The sequence below is a fragment of the Baudoinia panamericana genome (genome assembly GCF_000338955.1).
Source record: "Baudoinia panamericana UAMH 10762 unplaced genomic scaffold BAUCOscaffold_3, whole genome shotgun sequence".
Lineage (NCBI taxonomy): Eukaryota > Fungi > Ascomycota > Dothideomycetes > Mycosphaerellales > Teratosphaeriaceae > Baudoinia > Baudoinia panamericana.
In genome coordinates this window covers 1,287,720-1,304,785 of record NW_006911259.1, presented here as the reverse complement: position 1 = coordinate 1,304,785, position 17,066 = coordinate 1,287,720, and the positions used below count along the sequence as shown (strand labels likewise).

Below are 17,066 nucleotides of genomic sequence, written 5' to 3'. Positions count from 1 at the left end.
ATGAAGTGCTTGGAGAAGCGGCGCGGGATGCTAGGGCCTATGGGGAGCGCATTCTAGTAGTAACATGCATATGGGTTGCTGTTAGCCAGGAGAGCTGTGTTGTGGCTGGCGGACAGTAGGGATCAGGAAAGTGGATGGTCGTCTACCGTTGATTGGAGCAGCTCTTCAGCCCGCCTCACCATTAGGCTGCAGTGTTGGGTCACTCAGACTCGGCCAATTTCTGGGATACTTGGACAACATTCATCGTTCTCCAAGGGCAGATCGTGCTGCAGCGTTTTAACTTTGGTTTCCGACATCTCCGAAGGCAGTGTCATGAAGGCTGATCGATGTATATCAGGCCTGCGAGGATCGAGATACAACAACAACGATACTGCCAATCGATCATTTCTGACATTTAAGAGCATGAGCACACAATCTGCGAGCAAAGTATCGCTCTTAACCCAACTTGGGACAGCCATAGCCATTCCTCACGCAGTACTGTCCAACCTTAATTTCTCCGGTTCCCAGCTCATACCGTCGTAGGCATGGCGCATACCTGGGATGAAGCGATAGAAACCCATCAGAGGCGTGTTGATTGGACTCTCTCCGGTGAACAAGAGCAAGTCGTACAGAAAGCCTCCGAACGTGCATCCGAGGATTGGCGCCACAATAGGCACCTCGCGTTGAATTAGCAATGCATCTGTTCATCGCAACCAGCAGACTTACCCAGAAGTAGTGCATCCCAGCTGTCCATACGTGATGGCCGTATCCGAGGAGTTGAGTCATCAAACGGGGGCCGAAGTCTCGAGCAGGGTTGATGGCGAATCCAGTCTCCCATCCGAAACAAGAAGCTATTCCGAACAGTATGAAGAACAGGGCGAGTGGTGTCAACGAGCCAGCACCGAGATTTCCGTCGTCCTTGACAGCGTAGATGCTGAACATGAGCAGCGCACTAGCGAGGAACTCGCTGAAGAACCTGCCCGTTGTTGTCATGAAAGATGCAGGATAGGTGGCGAAGATTGCCGCCGTCGCATTTTCCGCATAGCCTGGCACTGTTCTGACATCGGGTCCTCCCTCGAACACATGGATAGCTGACTTGTAATTGCCGTAAACCACTCCAGCTGCGCAGAACGCGCCTGAAATCTGAGCCAGCACATAGATCGGGAACTTCTTCCAAGAAAATTTGCGCAAGACGCAATTGGCAAAGGTGACTGCTGGATTGATGTGTCCGCCGCTAATTCCAGACGTATAGACGCCGAGCATAATGCCGATACCCCTTCGAAGTGTCAATTCAAGGGTGCGGCGTGCGGGTCATACGTCGCCTTACCATCCCCATGCAAGCGATTGGTAGCTACCCTTATGGTCGTTGCTTAGGATTACCTGCGCCATTGCACCGTCGCCAAACAAAACCAATATGAAGGTTCCTAGGAACTCACTGAAGGGTTCGCGAAATAGTCGCCGAATGCGTGGCCAGCGAAGACCAGCATTGGCAGGTCGTTTCAGCTGGGCTGTTCGACTAGCGAGCAAGCTTGTGTGAGCATCGCGACTTCTAGAGTCCCATACGGATGACCTACCTGCGGTCTATTGGTGCCCCATGCTCGGCGTATGGTGTCTGCTCCATCATCTCCAGTGGCTCCGAGCCTAGTCGCTTGTGCTCGCGGTGAGACTTGTGTATACTCGCAGCAGAAGGCGTAACGTTAGAGCAAATCTTCTTGGCGTCGTTCAAGTCGACTCTCAAGTCTACCATGATCGAGGAAGAATATATGCTTCGGCCTGGCGAGCTCACAAATCTGGTACGATGATGGGTGCTGGCACAGCTCAATCTTTCTTCACGCCCAACGTGCGATGGTAGGACCCGGTTCGTCGTGACTTGGCGTTTGAAGTCGGCGTGCTGAACTGTTGAACCGCGCAGTATGGCTGGGCTCAGACAATTACAGGGTCAATAAAACGGCCTGCAAACCATTTATGGTGTCAGATACTTACATCCGCTGGGAACGGAGACATGATTGAGGGACGAGGTCCGGATTGGAAAATTACGACATGAGGTTGTGCTTCAAACAAGTGGAACCGCTTTCGTTGGCCGACTGCGTTCATTTCTTTATCCGCCCTTACAGTGGGAAAAGCCGAGTCGTACAGCTCGGGATACAAGCTGTCACAACGCCTGGAATGCTGCATGCTTGTAACAAAGGGATGTCAATATACCGTACCGCGTTCGACCAGTGTGCGCACGATACTGATTGTGGTCGTGGAGAGTAGCCACTACCAGGCTTGAGGGCATTACCACAGTCACTTGATATTGGTTCGTCTGAGGAGGCTTCAGCAAAGGGAGGGACGTCATGTGGAGACTGTGAAGCCACGTACCGCTCTACAGTGAATGACATCTATGGTCAGCCAAGTGTAGAGGCATGTTGAGACTTAGTCGCCTGCAGTTGTGCTTTCTCAAAGGTTTCGAGTTCGCTATGAGCAGTCCTCGTAATACATGATCAACTTCCCTGGTGACGATCGTGTCAGCCTACCACATTTAGACCGCTCCGTGCAGCGATGCTTGGTGCTCGTTGGATGCCCCTTATGCTCCCTACTGACGAGAAGAGCTCAGGATCCAAGTATTGCACTCTCCTAACCTACAACCTCTCCTGCATCTTTCGCTTTCGTCGCTAAAGTGCGTCTCCACCAGCCGATCATCCCACGCCTCCGCATGCTGCTGCGGACAAGCGGAGATGGGATGGGGATGGCCAGAGCGCCGGCCAACTACCGTCTTGAGATGGTTGCAATTTCGCCCTGCTGGCTTCATCCATCTCAAGGATCAGAGACACGCAATGGCGGACTTGAAATAATCCAATCATCTACAGGCGGCAGTGGAACAACCGGCATTGTAATAACCCAAAAGAGGCTACCGGAGCGACAGAGCGGCACGCAAGCTAGGTCACGGCTAACAGCCGCCATGCGCACATCCTTCCTATGATCACATGCTCCCGTGGAGGCGCGCATCTTCTCCGCCAACGGAGCTCCGCTGCTCGTTATGGCGCTGTCTTCTTACAGGCTGTATCCACACAGCGCCGCGCAAGATGCCATAATGGACATCTCTCTGCGGCTATACAGCGCACTACACGAAGTATATTCACCTTGGGCAGGCTAGCTACTACGCGAGCACTTTTCGCAGCATCAGCGCCTCTAGCCGAGCTTGTAGGTCGCACGGGATCAGACCTTGCAGCTCGACGGGCCTTTACGAAGATGGCGACGAAGGATAAGGTCTTTGTGGGAAGCATCGACCAAGGCACAACCAGTTCCCGCTTCTTGATCTTCGACGAGCAAGGAGTGCCTGTAGCGATACACCAAGAAGAGTTCAGCCAGATATATCCTCATCCTGGATGGCACGAGCACGACGCCGAGGAGATAGTCCGGTCTGTTGAGAGCTGTATCGAGGGTGGCCTGAAGGCTTTCGAGAAAGATGGCCACTCCAAGGACAGCATCAAAGCAATTGGGATCACCAACCAACGTGAGACTACTGTAGTGTGGGACATCACAACCGGCAAGCCGATCTACAACGCCATCGTCTGGACAGATACACGGACGTCGTCCCTTGTGCGTGAGCTCAAGGATCGCCCAAACAGTGACGGCTTGCAAGAAATCTGTGGCGAAGCCATTTCCACCTACCCTTCCGTCTCCAAGCTCTTGTGGCTGCTGAAAAGTCAAGACAAGGTCCGGGAGGTGTACGAAGCAGGCAATCTAGCGTTTGGTACCATCGATGCCTGGTTAGTATGGAAGCTCAACGGCGGGCCGGAAACGAACGTCTTCGTTACCGAACCAACCAACGCCAGCCGGACAATGTTCATGGACATACGTACGATGAAGTACAGTGACAAGCTGCTCGACTTCTTCTCTTATGAGTTTGATCTACGGAAGATACACATGCCCCAAATCGTCCGATCTGCGGATACGAAAGCGTATGGCCAGTTACGCTCAGGGCCGCTTGCCGGCTTTCCTATCACTGGATGTCTTGGAGATCAATCTGCTGCACTAGTCGGCCAGAAAGGGTTCGAGGCAGGTATCGCTAAGAATACGTACGGGACGGGCTGCTTCTTGTTGCTCAACACGGGCACTACACCAGTCATCTCAACACATGGTTTGATGACAACCGTTGTGTATGACTTCGATGGAACGCCTGTGTACGCGCTTGAAGGTAGCATTGCTGTCGCCGGTTCAGGCGTGAAGTTTTTGATGAACAACCTCGGCTTTTCTTCTCAGTCTCACAAGATCACAGAGCTGGCAGAGACCGTTCCTGATAACGGTGGGTTAGTGTTCGTCACGGCATTCAGTGGTCTTTTCGCGCCGTATTGGATCGATGATGCGCATGGCACAATGTGTACGATCTATTGCAACTTCTGATGCGATGACTACGCTGACCCTCATTGCAGTTGGTATAACGCACCACACAGAGCGTGGCCACATCGCGCGCGCGACGCTTGAAGCAGTATGCTTTCAGACGAAAGCCATCCTCGATGCCATGGAGAAGGACTCCGGCCAGAAGCTCTCTGAACTAAGAGTCGATGGTGGCATGTCCAATTCCGACCTTTGCATGCAGACTCAGGCAGACCTTGTGGGCATCCCACTGATGCGGCCGAAGATGCGGGAGACTACCGCTCTCGGGGCTGCCATTGCCGCAGGCTTCGCTTCGGGCGTATGGAAGAACTTTGACGAGCTCAAAGAGGTTAATGTGACGGGTCAAACTGTCTTCGAGCCGAAGATGGATGCTGCTGCTAGCAGGAAGATGTTTAGGCGATGGGAGAAGGCTGTGATGATGTGCCGGGGCTGGCTCGCGGAAGAGGCTGCTGAGGAGGGAAATGCCGATGCTGCGAACGATCTGAAGGAAGGGTTGGGTAGAGAACAGGACGAGGGGCTTGAGAAAGTGGACTCGAAGCTTACCGCATGAGCATTTCTCATCGTTTGCAGTAGCGTTGAAGGACATATTTCATGCTGTTCATCAATGTACCATGTGCATGATCGGTTTGTCGTACTTTGGCGCATTCGACTTTTTTGTCGGCGTCCCAGCTGCCATCTAGCTCATGCAGTCATGTCAGGAGACCATACCTGGGACTGTATATGATCCGGGAAGTGGGAAGTTGATATGGTAGCAATGTGGGCTGGAGCATACACATACGTTCAGTGAAGTCATGCGGATCGCCCGAGCTTCGGCGAAATTCTTTTTCAGACTCCACTGCGTTTTGCGTGCCCGACAGATTGCAAGCTCAGTACTGCATCTTCCCCAACACAAACACACCGAGCGCCAATACAACACCTCAACTGCAGAGCTGTAGCTCTTCAAACCACCCCTACATATCAGAGACTGCGTTACTCGCCGTTCTGATGACTTTTGCGCCCACAACCTTCACCTCGCAAGACTACATCTCCGACCATTTGTGGAAAGCAAACGTTAATTAAGCCGCGTACCAGCAATCGGCACAAATACCTTAAACCATGGCGACTCCTATTCTCGCTAGGTTTACTACGGTCTCTACCATCAGGCCTACATTTGGCAAATTCGCGAATGTGTCCATCAAGCCGGCCTTCCAGTTCAGAGGCAGAGCTTCAGTGGTGGACGGCACACCGCGTTCTCCGCCGCCGACCTCTGTCCGCTCGACCAAACCCTCTTTCGAGCGCGCTACCTTCACGATCCGAGACGGACCGATTTTCCACGGCAAGAGCTTTGGTGCAAGGGCGAACGTGAGCGGTGAAGCTGTCTTCACTACCTCGCTTGTGGGTTATCCAGAATCTATGACGGACCCATCGTACCGTGGACAGATCTTGGTGTTCACGCAGCCGCTGATTGGAAACTATGGCGTACCGTCGGCGGTTAGAGACGAGTATGGGTTGTTAAGGTATTTCGAAAGCCCTAACATCCAGGCTTGCGGCATCGTGGTGGCGGACGTGGCGCTGCAGTACTCACATTGGACTGCTGTAGAGAGCTTGGCGGACTGGTGCGCGCGAGAGGGTGTGCCCGCGATTTCTGGTGTGGATACGCGGGCAATCGTCACGCATCTGCGAGAGCAGGGTTCTTCGCTTGGGAAGATCACGATCGGCGAAGAGTACGACGCGGACGAGGATGAAGCGTATGAGGACCCGGGCCAGATCAACTTGGTCAAGCGAGTATCTACCAAGCAACCTTTCCACGTACCCTCGCCGGTTGGCGACGCACATATTGCTCTCATTGACTGCGGCGTCAAGGAGAACATCATCCGCTCGATCGTGTCGCGAGGCGCGTCCGTGACCTGCCTCCCGTTCGACTACCCGATACACAAGCTGGCTCGCCACTTCGACGGTGTCTTCATCTCGAATGGGCCTGGCGACCCAACCCACTGCCGCGCCACCTCGGACAACCTACGGAAGCTGATGGAAACCAGCCAGATCCCCATTATGGGTATCTGCCTTGGCCACCAACTTCTCGCCATCGCCGTAGGCGCTGGTACTACAAAGATGAAGTACGGCAACCGCGCGCACAATATCCCGGCCCTCGACGAGACGACCGGTAAATGCCACATCACATCTCAGAACCACGGGTACGCCGTTGATCCGGATACGCTACCATCGGACTTCAAGGTCTATTTCACGAACTTGAACGACAAGACTAATGAGGGCATGATTCACAAATCAAGGCCGATCTTCAGTACGCAGTTCCATCCGGAAGCGAAGGGCGGGCCGCAGGATTCGAGCTATCTGTTCGATTTGTATCTGCAGGAGGTCAAGCGGTATAAATCTGAGCAGGATCGCGTGAGTGGGCGGAGCAGAGACAGCAAGCCTAGCGGTCTGCTGGTTGATCTCTTAGCGAAAGAGCGAGTCGGTGTCAAGCCGGGCATTCCGTACGAAGCTTAAGCAATGAGGCGGTGGTGACTTTTACGAATTTCTTTTCGATAGTGGCGTTCCTGCTTAAGCGATGGATATGCGACGTTTTTGATATGCTACTTAGTACTGTACAAATCGGTTAACACCAAGTCCTGTTCGCCGCGTTCCAACGAATGAATGGTAAATTTTCATGTCTCATCCATGCTCTTGTCAAGCATTCGAACCTGGATTCACGTCAAGCGGGGGTCTCGGCGAGAAGCTTTTCCGCCCGAAAACCTTCGCTCTAAACGACATCAGCCAGTTTATTGTTCCCGTCGTTACAAGTCTGCGAAAGCCGCGCTGTTGCTGGACATGGCCACCACTATTTCCCTGGTTGATCCGGCTAGGAGTAATAAGTTGACGCAGGTCAAGACAAATGGATATAGCAAACCTGAAAAGCGCAAGCGAAGCGAAGCGCATCCGGATGCAGCTTCGGAGAACCCAAGCGAACACCTTAAGAAGAAGGCCAAGAAGAAGGTACTGAAGACGGATCAAAACGGCTCAGCAGATGCAGACCATGTACCGGCCCCAAGTGCTGCGACTGTGCAGGCCGCATCTGCGAAGGCGTCTCAGTCACGGCCCGCAGAAACCGACAGTAAGGTGAACGGCGACTCCACGCTCAAGAGAAGTAAGAAGATGCGAAATCACGAGAGCGGGGAGAACGACGACCCAGTCACCGTTGAGCCTTCAGAAAAGAAAGTAAAGCCGAGCAGGAGCGAGACCGTTCGAGTGGAGGAGAAGCCCACAGCCACAGCACTGTTAGAAAAGCCCAAGAAGAAACGGAAGAAAGAAATAAACACCACCCTTGATGTTGGGCCCGCTACTGCGCAAATTCCGGACGAGACTGTGGTGCAGGATTGGAGCGCGACTCAGCCGAAAGGCACTGATGGTCTTGCGCACCGCCAATTAGGGTTCAGCGATGAAATTCTGGCAATGAAGTCCCCGTTTGAACATGTGACGGCGAGTCTATACCTCGCACTATCACCGTGTGCGAATGACTTCCCAGTCGAAGGACTACTGGCGGAGCACCTATCACCGCTGCTTCTTACCTACTACCCGCCGCTCAAGGGTGTCGTACTGTCGTACACCAACGCACGGATATCGAACGGACCAAATGGAGCAGGAGACGGCATTGCGCTCGGCCAGTCCATCGACGAGTACGCTGTTACATTTCTGTGGCTTACGGCAGACTTTCTACTCTTTAAGCCGAGTAGAGATGCTTACCTTGAAGGCTGCGTCAACTTGCAGAATGAGAGCTTGTTGGGCTTAATTTGCTATAACTATTTCAATGCTGGCATTGACCGCTCGCGACTACCCACGGACTGGAGTTGGAAAGACAACGATGATGTGGAAGGGGTTGCGAAGTGGGGAAGACAGCCAACCAATGGGCATTGGGTTGATGGTGATGGTGTGAAGGTGGAGGGGAGGCTAGCATTTCGTGTAAGGGATTTCGAAGCTGTCGGTGGAAGTGAGCTTGGTGCCGGCAGCGTCAACATCTTAGGGACGTTATTGTCTGATGATGAGGACGGGAAACTGGATGATGAGGAAAGGCAGCAGGGTTTGGTCACCCGTCGGTCACGGTGATCCAACATTCACCACGTGCGTAGCCGAAATGCGCCCTGCCTAGAACCAAGGTGTGATACAGAAGGCATAATGCGAAATCTTTCTTGCACTCGATGCATACCTAGTATCATATGGCTTTTTAGTGAATGTGTAAACACATGAGCAGGTGAGGTAGCCACGGCATGAACGACTGCACGGTGCGCCGGAAGTTGCCGTCGTGCCTTCCCCGCGTCAAACGCGAACTCCATGATAATTTGACATGATATTGTGATCAGCTAACGACACAGACTCCTCATGCGTGGTACACATCTCCTGCGCCACGAGCTATGCGGCTTCGTCTGCGCATCCAGCGCAACCAACTGCCAACCGTCACTGCTCTTTGGCCTGTCACCGAAACGCAGCTGAAGCATACGATATCCCAGCTACTCGAACAGATCAATCAGACCTTCCCACTCGAGTCTGGCACTTGGGGCCTGGAAGACTATGCCGTTCTTGTCGCTGGATTCGAGTGCCTACATTACCATGAAGTCGGCGCAGTCTGCAAGGATGAGGACGAAGTGCTCGTGAGACCTTTACTGTATGCCGAGACAAGGGCACGAACACTGGCGGGCAGACATCAGATTACTGGCGATGGGCGCCATTTGGTGGACGGACTTCCGTTCGGTCGGCCATTGTTGAGAGTCTTGCCACGACCGGAGGTGAATATTCCGCCAGCGGAGAAGAGGAGGGTTGAAGATGACGAGTCGAGCATGCCAGTAGCGGTCTGGAATGCGGACGAGGAGCTGCCCCATGTTGACGGCCGAATAGAGGACGAGGAGGATGACGAGGACTTTGTTGTTGACGGGGACGTAGAAGAGGATGAAGATGAGCAAGACGTGCGCTCAGAAGAACCAAGCAGTGAGGAAGACAGCGACAGCGACAGCGACAGCTCTGATGATGACAGTGAAAGCGAGGAAGTTGACACCTCAACTAGTGAGGTGGACGAAGACAAGCTGGTCAGTGAAGAGAAATGGGACGGCTTTTCAGAGGCTCCGTCCTCTTCGGCAAGCAGGGCAACTGTGCTCGAGCCGCATACTGGCCCTTCTATGGAAACAAGCATGCAGAATGTCTATCCTCTTGATCGTGAAATGACACCAGTGGATGAATCATCTCGTAAGCGCAAAGCAACCGATGCCGACCTTGCAGCGGAGACGCCCGCCGATCTGTCAAAGAAACTCAAGTTGGCGAATGTTCCACCAGGTGAAGGTCTTCAAAAAACTCAGCAGCGTAATGCTCGCAAGCGTTCATCGAAGCGGTTGGCCCATCTTAAGAGGATGGGCGTGCTGCATCAAGACGCAACTTTGCAGGATCTTCATGCATGGCAAGCGAACAATGAGGAGCCAAAGTATAACACACATAATGCACGGCAACAAGCAGTGATACGTAAGGCGTTATCACAGACTCATCGGTCTGAGATAGATGATCCTGCAGCTGGCGAAGCCGCTATGGCCATTGTCACTGACGAAGGGGTGGTCAACAGCGGTAGAAATGCACATGATAGACGTGGCAACATGCAGACAGACGATCAGGTACGTTCAAAGAGCGACAAGAATGTTTTTCGGGTCAACGGCATGCCGCACAATTATGTCAATGGCGTTCCTGCCGTCACCATGCAAACTTCAAGCACGGGTTTAGAGGAGCTCGCCGATGCAGACGAGGATCGCGACGATGATGGCCCAGACGAACTGAGCGCAAAGCAGGCTGTATCCGAAGGCTTCCACGCACCCAGCCCGGTGGACGACGATGTTGCAGTGACCGAAGGTGTTGCGGAAGCCGTCTCGGCTGCTGCTCTGCACAAGCCCAGTACCATGGTGCCGCCCTCTGTCATGCGCCGCTCGAAGCTGGACTTGGCAAGCTCTCAGCGCCTTGTCTTCGGCTCACTTGGACTTCGTGTCCCGAAGAGTTCACAAGAGAGAGATGTCTTACAGCAGAAGCTGGCTGAAAAGGCAAAGCAAAGCAACGCGCCGCCATCGGCTGTGGCTGAATCTAAGGAGGCTGAAGTTGCTGACCCGAAAACAGCGGACGCTGAGACAGGGATCGAAGATACAGAAGCTTGGCGCGACAGGATCGAGCTCACTGCTGTCGAGTGCTGCGAGGAGGGCATTACGCTGAGCACTCCGCTATTCCCATTTGTTCAGCGTTGGGACCCGCAACAGCGCAGAAAGAAGTCTAAGACGAAAGGAGCCAAGCCGTATCAGCAGCCAAGGAAGAGGGCGAAGACTAATGGAGTCGCTCAGTCTGAGTTCGTTGAAAGCTACGACAAGTACAATACAGACGGCACTGGTGATGCGCTAGAATATGACGACCCCGAGGAGGAAGAATACTGGGAAGAAGGTGCGTTGCTCGACGAAGGCTACGAAGACGAGCATGGTGAGGAGACAGCGAACAAGCAGCTTCTAGACAAGATTGCCAGAGACGCTGCGGAAGACGATTACCCACCGCTACCATCCGATGTCTCCGCGCTGCCCCAACTTTCGGAGAAGGAAGCACAGGAAGCTGACTTTGTCGCCTATTCCGAGTTAGTATGCGCACCAGCGACCGGCTGGCAGCCGAAGATGATGCCTCGTACGGCGCAACTTCAGTCCAAAACGCCCAATGGCGACTGGGTTGCACGACTTGCATTGCGCGACGTGTCACAGAAGACCTTCGACGATGACGGTAATCGTGTCTATCAGAAGTTCGAGATGGAGGGTCTGAGTGACGATGATGACGATGGCGACGAGCGCTTGGTCACCCTCAATTGGGCCGACATAAGTGAACCAAGGCTGCTCAAGCGCATCACGACGAAGCAGGTGAACGGCACTGCATAGCGGTAGATTGGTAACAACCATTTGACTCGAGATTTAGGACTCCAATGTGGTCACAAAACAGCTATCTAAATGCTATTATGCCTGTACATTCCGCTGTCGTTGTCGTGCTTTTCTAATGCTGCCGCCCGTCCATACTGCAGTTGGGACGGCAGTAACCAAACTCACTATCCCCAGCACAAGAGTCGTGGTGCCCCAACCAGCTCGCTCCTTGATCAAGCCGCCGAGTAAAGGTCCTACGAAGCATCCAGCTGCCCAGGCCATGTTGAACAGACTGTACGCCTGCGCATACGCTCCGTTCTTGCCAAAGAAGCCAGGCTTATGTCGCTGCGCTTTAGCATCGACAGCGTACGCGATCTCAGCCATCATGGGCGTCAGCACAAGCGTAAGGGTAAGGCCGATCAGCGCAAGTAGAGCACAAAGTAGGACTTTCTGGCTGAGCGTGTTGTAGCGCACCAGCCGGAGAAGGATGAGGAGCGGACACGCGGCGATGAAACCAGCGGTAGCGAACCAGCGCGGTCCAATCTTGTCGGTCGCCCATCCAATGACTGGACCAAGGAAGGAGACAATGACAATAGGTAAAAAGATAAGCCCGGCGCCTATAGAGTTCCAGTGGAAGGTGTCGCGGACGTATAGTGGGAGTAGCGAATCGAAAGCCGTGTAGAGTGAGGCTTGGATTAGGCAGGCCCACAAGGCGGAGACGACGCGGCGCGAAGAGAAGAGGTAGATGACGGCGGGCAGGCGATCTACGAGACGCTTGATCGGTGTCGGTGCGTCCGTCGGTAATGTGTCTGCAGCGGCTGTTGCGAGCTCGTCGTGCTCTCTCTGCTTATCGTCTTTATGCTGCGCTGGACTTGGTCTTGGTTGCATCTCAACGTCGTCCGTTGAGCGCGGTGCTGCGGCGAGCTCCGCTTCCTTGCCTTTGCTTCTACCTTCCTCCACCTGCTCAATAGTGGTCGGATCCGCAGGCAGCCACTTAACCGCCACTTTCTTCTCGATCAAAGCCAAGCGCATGATGATGTCCAGTACAATCAAGCCAAAAGCCATGGCGAAGACTGCATAATACCCGGAAGCAGCAAACACCACACCGCCTAACAGCGGGCCAAGCATCAATGCCAGGCTCAAACTCAGCCCAACATAGCCCATAGCGGACCCGACGCCCTCTGCGCCCACGGTGTCTACCAGTAATGCCAAGCCGACAACCCAAACAACCGCTGAGCTCGCGCCTTGGAGGAGCCTGCCGGCCGCCAGTAGCCCAATGCTGTTACCGACGCAGAGCATGACCGTCGACCCACCTAAAGCCAGTAGACCGAAGACCAGTGGGGCTCGGCGGTTGGAAGAACGGTCGGCTAACCATCCACAGATCGGTGCCACGACGAGCAGCGTTGCGCCGTAGAGAGCCAGGAAGACGGAGATCCATGTTTGTATGGAATCAGCCTTGATGCCAGAGCGAGTAGTCAGGGCGAAAGGAAGCACAGGTACTATTATCGCGTACGTAAAGATATCTGTGAACACGGCCGTCGCAACCGTAACAATGATGAATGTGCTCGAACTCCTGAATCTCAGTAATACTGGTGGCCTTGTTGACGAGCCAACCAGCCATGCAAACATGATGGACAATGATGCTCGTCGGTCACTCGAAAGAGACACTAGGTAAGATCGCGTGGCAGTAGCCTCGTACTAAGATTGGTGAAGAAAGACATTGTATACAGACCATCGCCATGTGATAGAGAGCACGTTTGTTCCGTGCAGTGATCACTATGGCGCCACGCTAGAGAACGGCAAAGCACATGCATTATATCACGATAAAGGTGCGTCATGCGTGTGAGATGAAGCGAAAGAGGCGAAATATCCTTACGGCCAAGCGGCAGCTTAAGGCACCGCGGTTAAAGTTACTCTTATCGTTATAGCGTCTGCAAGTGTTGCTGGGGCCTCGTGGGCTTTTCCAACTCCGAACACCATCGACCACCTTCAATTTCTCCAGTCAAGCGGAAATTCTATTCTATAGTATGCATGTCGTTCACAATAAGAGTTTCTACACTAGCGGTGACGGACGTCGTAGTCTCCAAATTCACGGGCGAGGCGGGTTTGCAGGCGTGGAAGAGAAGACCATGTTTCCGGTGCCGTGCCACGTGAACAATTGGTAAAGTTGTAAACATTTCGACGTCTACTGCCATCCTTGTCCTTCCCCAGATTACTCCCATCAGAGGATTCTCTCTCAGCTTGTGGCATCGTCGATATCACTTCGTGACGGCTTCGTGACGAGAATGTTGGCACATGCGACGTGGCCCAGAGTCGGAAGGGTCGTCAACCTTGCTTCGATATCGCGGCTTTTGCGTACTGCAAGTAATTCCTCCCGTTACGGTCCACATTGGGCAAGGCTTCCGATCCGTCCCAGAGCATCAGACCTCCAGCATTGTCGAGCTTCAGTTGCCTCGCCACCTCAATCGAGCTATGCAACTCCGAGCCCGCAACATAGCCGATGCCTCCGCCGTGAAACGCGAGTACGCCGATGTACAGACGTGGCGTGGCCGATGCGGTGTTGTTCGAGGATAAGGCACCCGACCAAGCTTTGTAGGCCGGAAGAAACCCCGTGCTGTTGAGATTGCACGGGGGGTTGTTATAGAATTGCACCCATACGAAATCCGCCTGTCTCATAAGGCCAAGCGGAATCGAGGCGTCGGGTATGGGACACTGTGGTGCAGCCGAGAGGTAGTACCGCTTCCTGCTGTCAGCGGTCATTAACTGACGTAGCCTTGTCGTGAAGGTAATGTGAGACGTCGGGTCTTTGCTTTCATTGTCAATGTCGAAACCGTCAAGGATGATATTAGGGCCGAAGGGGCGGATGTGCAGGTAGTCTTGGCCGCCACCGAATAAGTTCCGTATTACTGATGCGAAGTTTGACGCCTGAGCGTTAGAGGTGAAAGTGCTAACAGCCCCATAGCCGCCGAGACTGACAAGCACAACTTTCCCGTTGGCTTGACACCGCCTAATGGCTGGAGCGAGTGCGGTACAGTCAGGTAGATTGGGGACGAGGGAAGCCAGCTTGGCGTTGGCTGGAGTGCCTGCTGGCCCGAACCAGGCGCTTGGATATACTCCGCCTGCGGAAAAGTTGTTAACAAAAGCCAGAATGACGATGTCGACATTTTGGCTTCCGCAAAGCTTGGTGAGGTCACCAGCTTTCGTGTTCGGTGATGAGCCATAGTACACTGCCACGTTCTGGAAGGATCTGGTCGGAAGGTGTGTGTCGAAGTCGCAATGGACGTCAGGGTGGTTGTTGGGAAGATCGCTGCACGGGGGAGGTGTTTATGTAGAAGCTCCTGGTGGTTGTGCCGACACTGCACGCTTGGAATGTACAGAAGTAGTACTGATGTACGTATAGCAAGCTGTAGACGGCACATGGTTCTAGTCTAGCAGCTATATCCTAGAACCGGTTCACGTCAGTACCGGATCGAACTTACCTACCTTCCATAGGAGCTCGACGGCATGACTATGTCCGCGGTCTGCATTGATTGATAATAGTGCGATGGCTGGGGCAGCCACCTGAGGTTGCATACACCCGCATTCCTCGACTGACCGGGTCGGCGTCCAGAGACATCGTCGGCACACTTTAGGGGCAGGCAGTAGCCCGGCCATTAACATTGTGAGCTCGGGTTACTCTAGCGAGCAGGATTAGATGGAACAGAACAGATGTGGCTGGATTCCAAAATCCTTCACCTCAAGCAGACGGAAGACTCAGTGGTCACGTGGACTGCACACGCTTTACGCGTCGACGCGCGACATGTACCAGGCAATGCGTTCGCCCGCCATGGGTTGGGTTGAATTGAAGGTCATGATGTATTTGGTCATTGTACGTTGTCGGCGTGTCTCCACTGAAATAGTCTCTCATCTCAAAGCGCTCCAAGACGATAGGTCGATGGAGACACGTCCTCAGTGCTGTGGGCGAAGGCTCAGCACGCAAGGTGGTGAGAGGGGCGCGTAAGATAGCAACGATGGACGCCAGGACTCGACTCGTGGATTCATACGTCCTAGCGGGTCGTTGGAGGGTGTAGAATGCTGTATCATGCGTCAAGCAACATGCAGGAGAAGAAGGAGGGCTAAGCGGTGATGGATCGGTACTAGCACATCCGAAGGCGGGATCTTCCGCCCTTCTGGGTTGTGCCTTTTGCTTGTCGAAGGCCAATACGCTCAGCAAGCCGCGATGCCCGAGCGCGAGTTTCAGGGAAACGATGGAGGGCTCGATGATGTTGTTGCGGCGAAATGGCAAGCCTATTCTAAGAGCAAGCCTGCCACGAGGCGCCTCGTCTACCTATTTTCCCGTAAAACCATGCTTCCACTGTCACGACCCATCATCACTGCCTCACGCGAAATGTAAAGAGGAACATTCCATAGACCGGAGGCCCGCCCCCCAGCCAGACAAGAAACCGCTTACCGTCGCAATCTAGCTTTGTGCTCAAGCCCTCCTTACCCTCCATCACCCACACCATACACTCATTCTACAGTGTTAGACGACATCTCCCACCATGTCGACATCGGCGGCCACTAGCAAGTCGTCATCAAAGACGCCCAGGAAGAGCCTCAAAGTGCGCTTAAGACTCTCTCCTAAAATCCTCGCCAAGTTCCCATCCGACATCACGCCCAAGCCATCAATAGCGACACCTGCCATCGAGCCACTGTCGTCAGCACAATTACACGATGCCACCGACAAGACGTCAGACTCGAATGGCACGCCCATGCCGGCGCCCAGCAACGAGACCGGAGATGGCAATACTCTAGCACCACCAAAGGTTGACAGGCGCAGAAGAGGTGGCGCGGGCATCAGCAGTGGACGGAAGCGAGCACCACCCTCCATCGACCCAAATGGGCCCATGAGGGAACGTGGACGGCCTGGTCCAAAGAAGAAACCACGATTGTAAGTTCTCCTCGCACGCAAGCCAACGCAATACGACGATGCTCTCCTCCTATCAGCTTGTTCCTCTCTCTACCCATCTTGGAGACAACTCATCTGACTTGCGTTAACATCATCAGTAGACCAGACGGCACGATTGACCGCTCCAATGATGGTACTAGGCCCGCGCCCGTCACAGCACCTTCCCGTCTTGGACCCAAGGCAAATACGGGCAACATCAACGCCAATCTCCGCGCTCTGGACCGCTCTGGCAAACCGTGCCGGCGGTGGGAACGTAAGCCGCTGCATATCAAGTCATTTACCGGCGTCATGTGGGGTATGCCATCTTGGAAAGCGCCCCAACGCGACAACGGCTTCGCTGGCGACGTTAAAAGCGACAGTACCGGGTCCAGTGACCTCAAGCGCAACGACAGCAGCGCTGTTGGCAGTGACAGGAGCCACAGTGGGATGGATGTCGGCGATACGACTATGATGAATGGGATTGAGAGCTCACCGGCGCCTCCTGTTCCAGCCTGAGTGTCGAACACAACTTCTGCTCTGTAATTTTGTGTTTTCTGATCTCGCCGCCTTGTAGGCTGGCTCTAGCGACGGAGTTTGGGAGGGCGAGCGAAAGCTACGCAAGTGTAGCAATGAATGTATTAGGGACAGGGAGAAGACTCTTCACGTCGTACGTGCTACTTCAGCGTCACGTCCTATCAACACTAGGACCACGATTGGCAACATGTTGAAAGACGGCGGCAGCGCTGTTTGGCCCGAGCTCTTCAGGTTCGATGGCGCGTGTTGTTCCTCATGTTCATATCATAGGTGGCAACAAGGTGATCGTACGACTTACTCGGACCAATAATCACTGAAACTGAGGCTCTTACGCATGGTTATCTGTCCACTCCGCCTAT

General features: G+C 53.9%; 8 protein-coding genes across 8 annotated transcripts; 5 read left to right on the top strand and 3 right to left on the bottom strand.

The window, feature by feature from the left end:
- Window positions 1–254: 254 nt before the first annotated feature.
- Window positions 255–1,673, bottom strand: BAUCODRAFT_31504 (uncharacterized protein). Its single transcript, XM_007675402.1, has one exon. The coding sequence runs from the start codon at window positions 1,240–1,242 to the stop codon at window positions 436–438; it is 807 nt and encodes a 268-aa protein (XP_007673592.1). The 5' UTR covers window positions 1,243–1,673; the 3' UTR covers window positions 255–435.
- Window positions 1,674–1,962: 289 nt separating this feature from the next.
- Window positions 1,963–2,596, top strand: BAUCODRAFT_31497 (uncharacterized protein). The gene is made up of 2 exons (XM_007675401.1): window positions 1,963–2,284; window positions 2,341–2,596. Exon 1 carries the CDS (start codon window positions 2,020–2,022, stop codon window positions 2,233–2,235), a length of 216 nt encoding a protein of 71 aa, XP_007673591.1. The 5' UTR covers window positions 1,963–2,019; the 3' UTR covers window positions 2,236–2,284; window positions 2,341–2,596.
- Window positions 2,597–2,705: 109 nt separating this feature from the next.
- BAUCODRAFT_31496 (uncharacterized protein) lies at window positions 2,706–5,156 on the top strand. Its single transcript, XM_007675400.1, has 2 exons — window positions 2,706–4,342; window positions 4,395–5,156. The coding sequence occupies exons 1-2, from the start codon at window positions 2,938–2,940 to the stop codon at window positions 4,907–4,909; spliced, it is 1,920 nt and encodes a 639-aa protein (XP_007673590.1). The 5' UTR covers window positions 2,706–2,937; the 3' UTR covers window positions 4,910–5,156.
- A 155-nt stretch (window positions 5,157–5,311) lies between these two features.
- On the top strand, window positions 5,312–6,979 carry BAUCODRAFT_31495 (uncharacterized protein). The gene has a single exon (XM_007675399.1). It carries the CDS (start codon window positions 5,455–5,457, stop codon window positions 6,844–6,846), a length of 1,392 nt encoding a protein of 463 aa, XP_007673589.1. The 5' UTR covers window positions 5,312–5,454; the 3' UTR covers window positions 6,847–6,979.
- A 155-nt stretch (window positions 6,980–7,134) lies between these two features.
- On the top strand, window positions 7,135–8,534 carry BAUCODRAFT_31494 (uncharacterized protein). The gene has a single exon (XM_007675398.1). It carries the CDS (start codon window positions 7,168–7,170, stop codon window positions 8,437–8,439), a length of 1,272 nt encoding a protein of 423 aa, XP_007673588.1. The 5' UTR covers window positions 7,135–7,167; the 3' UTR covers window positions 8,440–8,534.
- A 2,546-nt stretch (window positions 8,535–11,080) lies between these two features.
- On the bottom strand, window positions 11,081–13,080 carry BAUCODRAFT_31492 (uncharacterized protein). The gene has a single exon (XM_007675397.1). It carries the CDS (start codon window positions 12,873–12,875, stop codon window positions 11,343–11,345), a length of 1,533 nt encoding a protein of 510 aa, XP_007673587.1. The 5' UTR covers window positions 12,876–13,080; the 3' UTR covers window positions 11,081–11,342.
- A 491-nt stretch (window positions 13,081–13,571) lies between these two features.
- Window positions 13,572–15,360, bottom strand: BAUCODRAFT_154835 (glycoside hydrolase family 18 protein; the record flags this gene model as incomplete). Its single annotated transcript, XM_007675962.1, has 2 exons — window positions 14,842–15,360; window positions 13,572–14,483 (listed from the first exon to the last, which is right to left on the bottom strand). The coding sequence occupies exons 1-2, from the start codon at window positions 14,860–14,862 to the stop codon at window positions 13,572–13,574; spliced, it is 933 nt and encodes a 310-aa protein (XP_007674152.1). The 5' UTR covers window positions 14,863–15,360.
- Window positions 15,361–15,466: 106 nt separating this feature from the next.
- On the top strand, window positions 15,467–16,914 carry BAUCODRAFT_31490 (uncharacterized protein). The gene is made up of 2 exons (XM_007675396.1): window positions 15,467–16,176; window positions 16,293–16,914. The coding sequence occupies exons 1-2, from the start codon at window positions 15,788–15,790 to the stop codon at window positions 16,687–16,689; spliced, it is 786 nt and encodes a 261-aa protein (XP_007673586.1). The 5' UTR covers window positions 15,467–15,787; the 3' UTR covers window positions 16,690–16,914.
- Window positions 16,915–17,066: the final 152 nt, after the last annotated feature.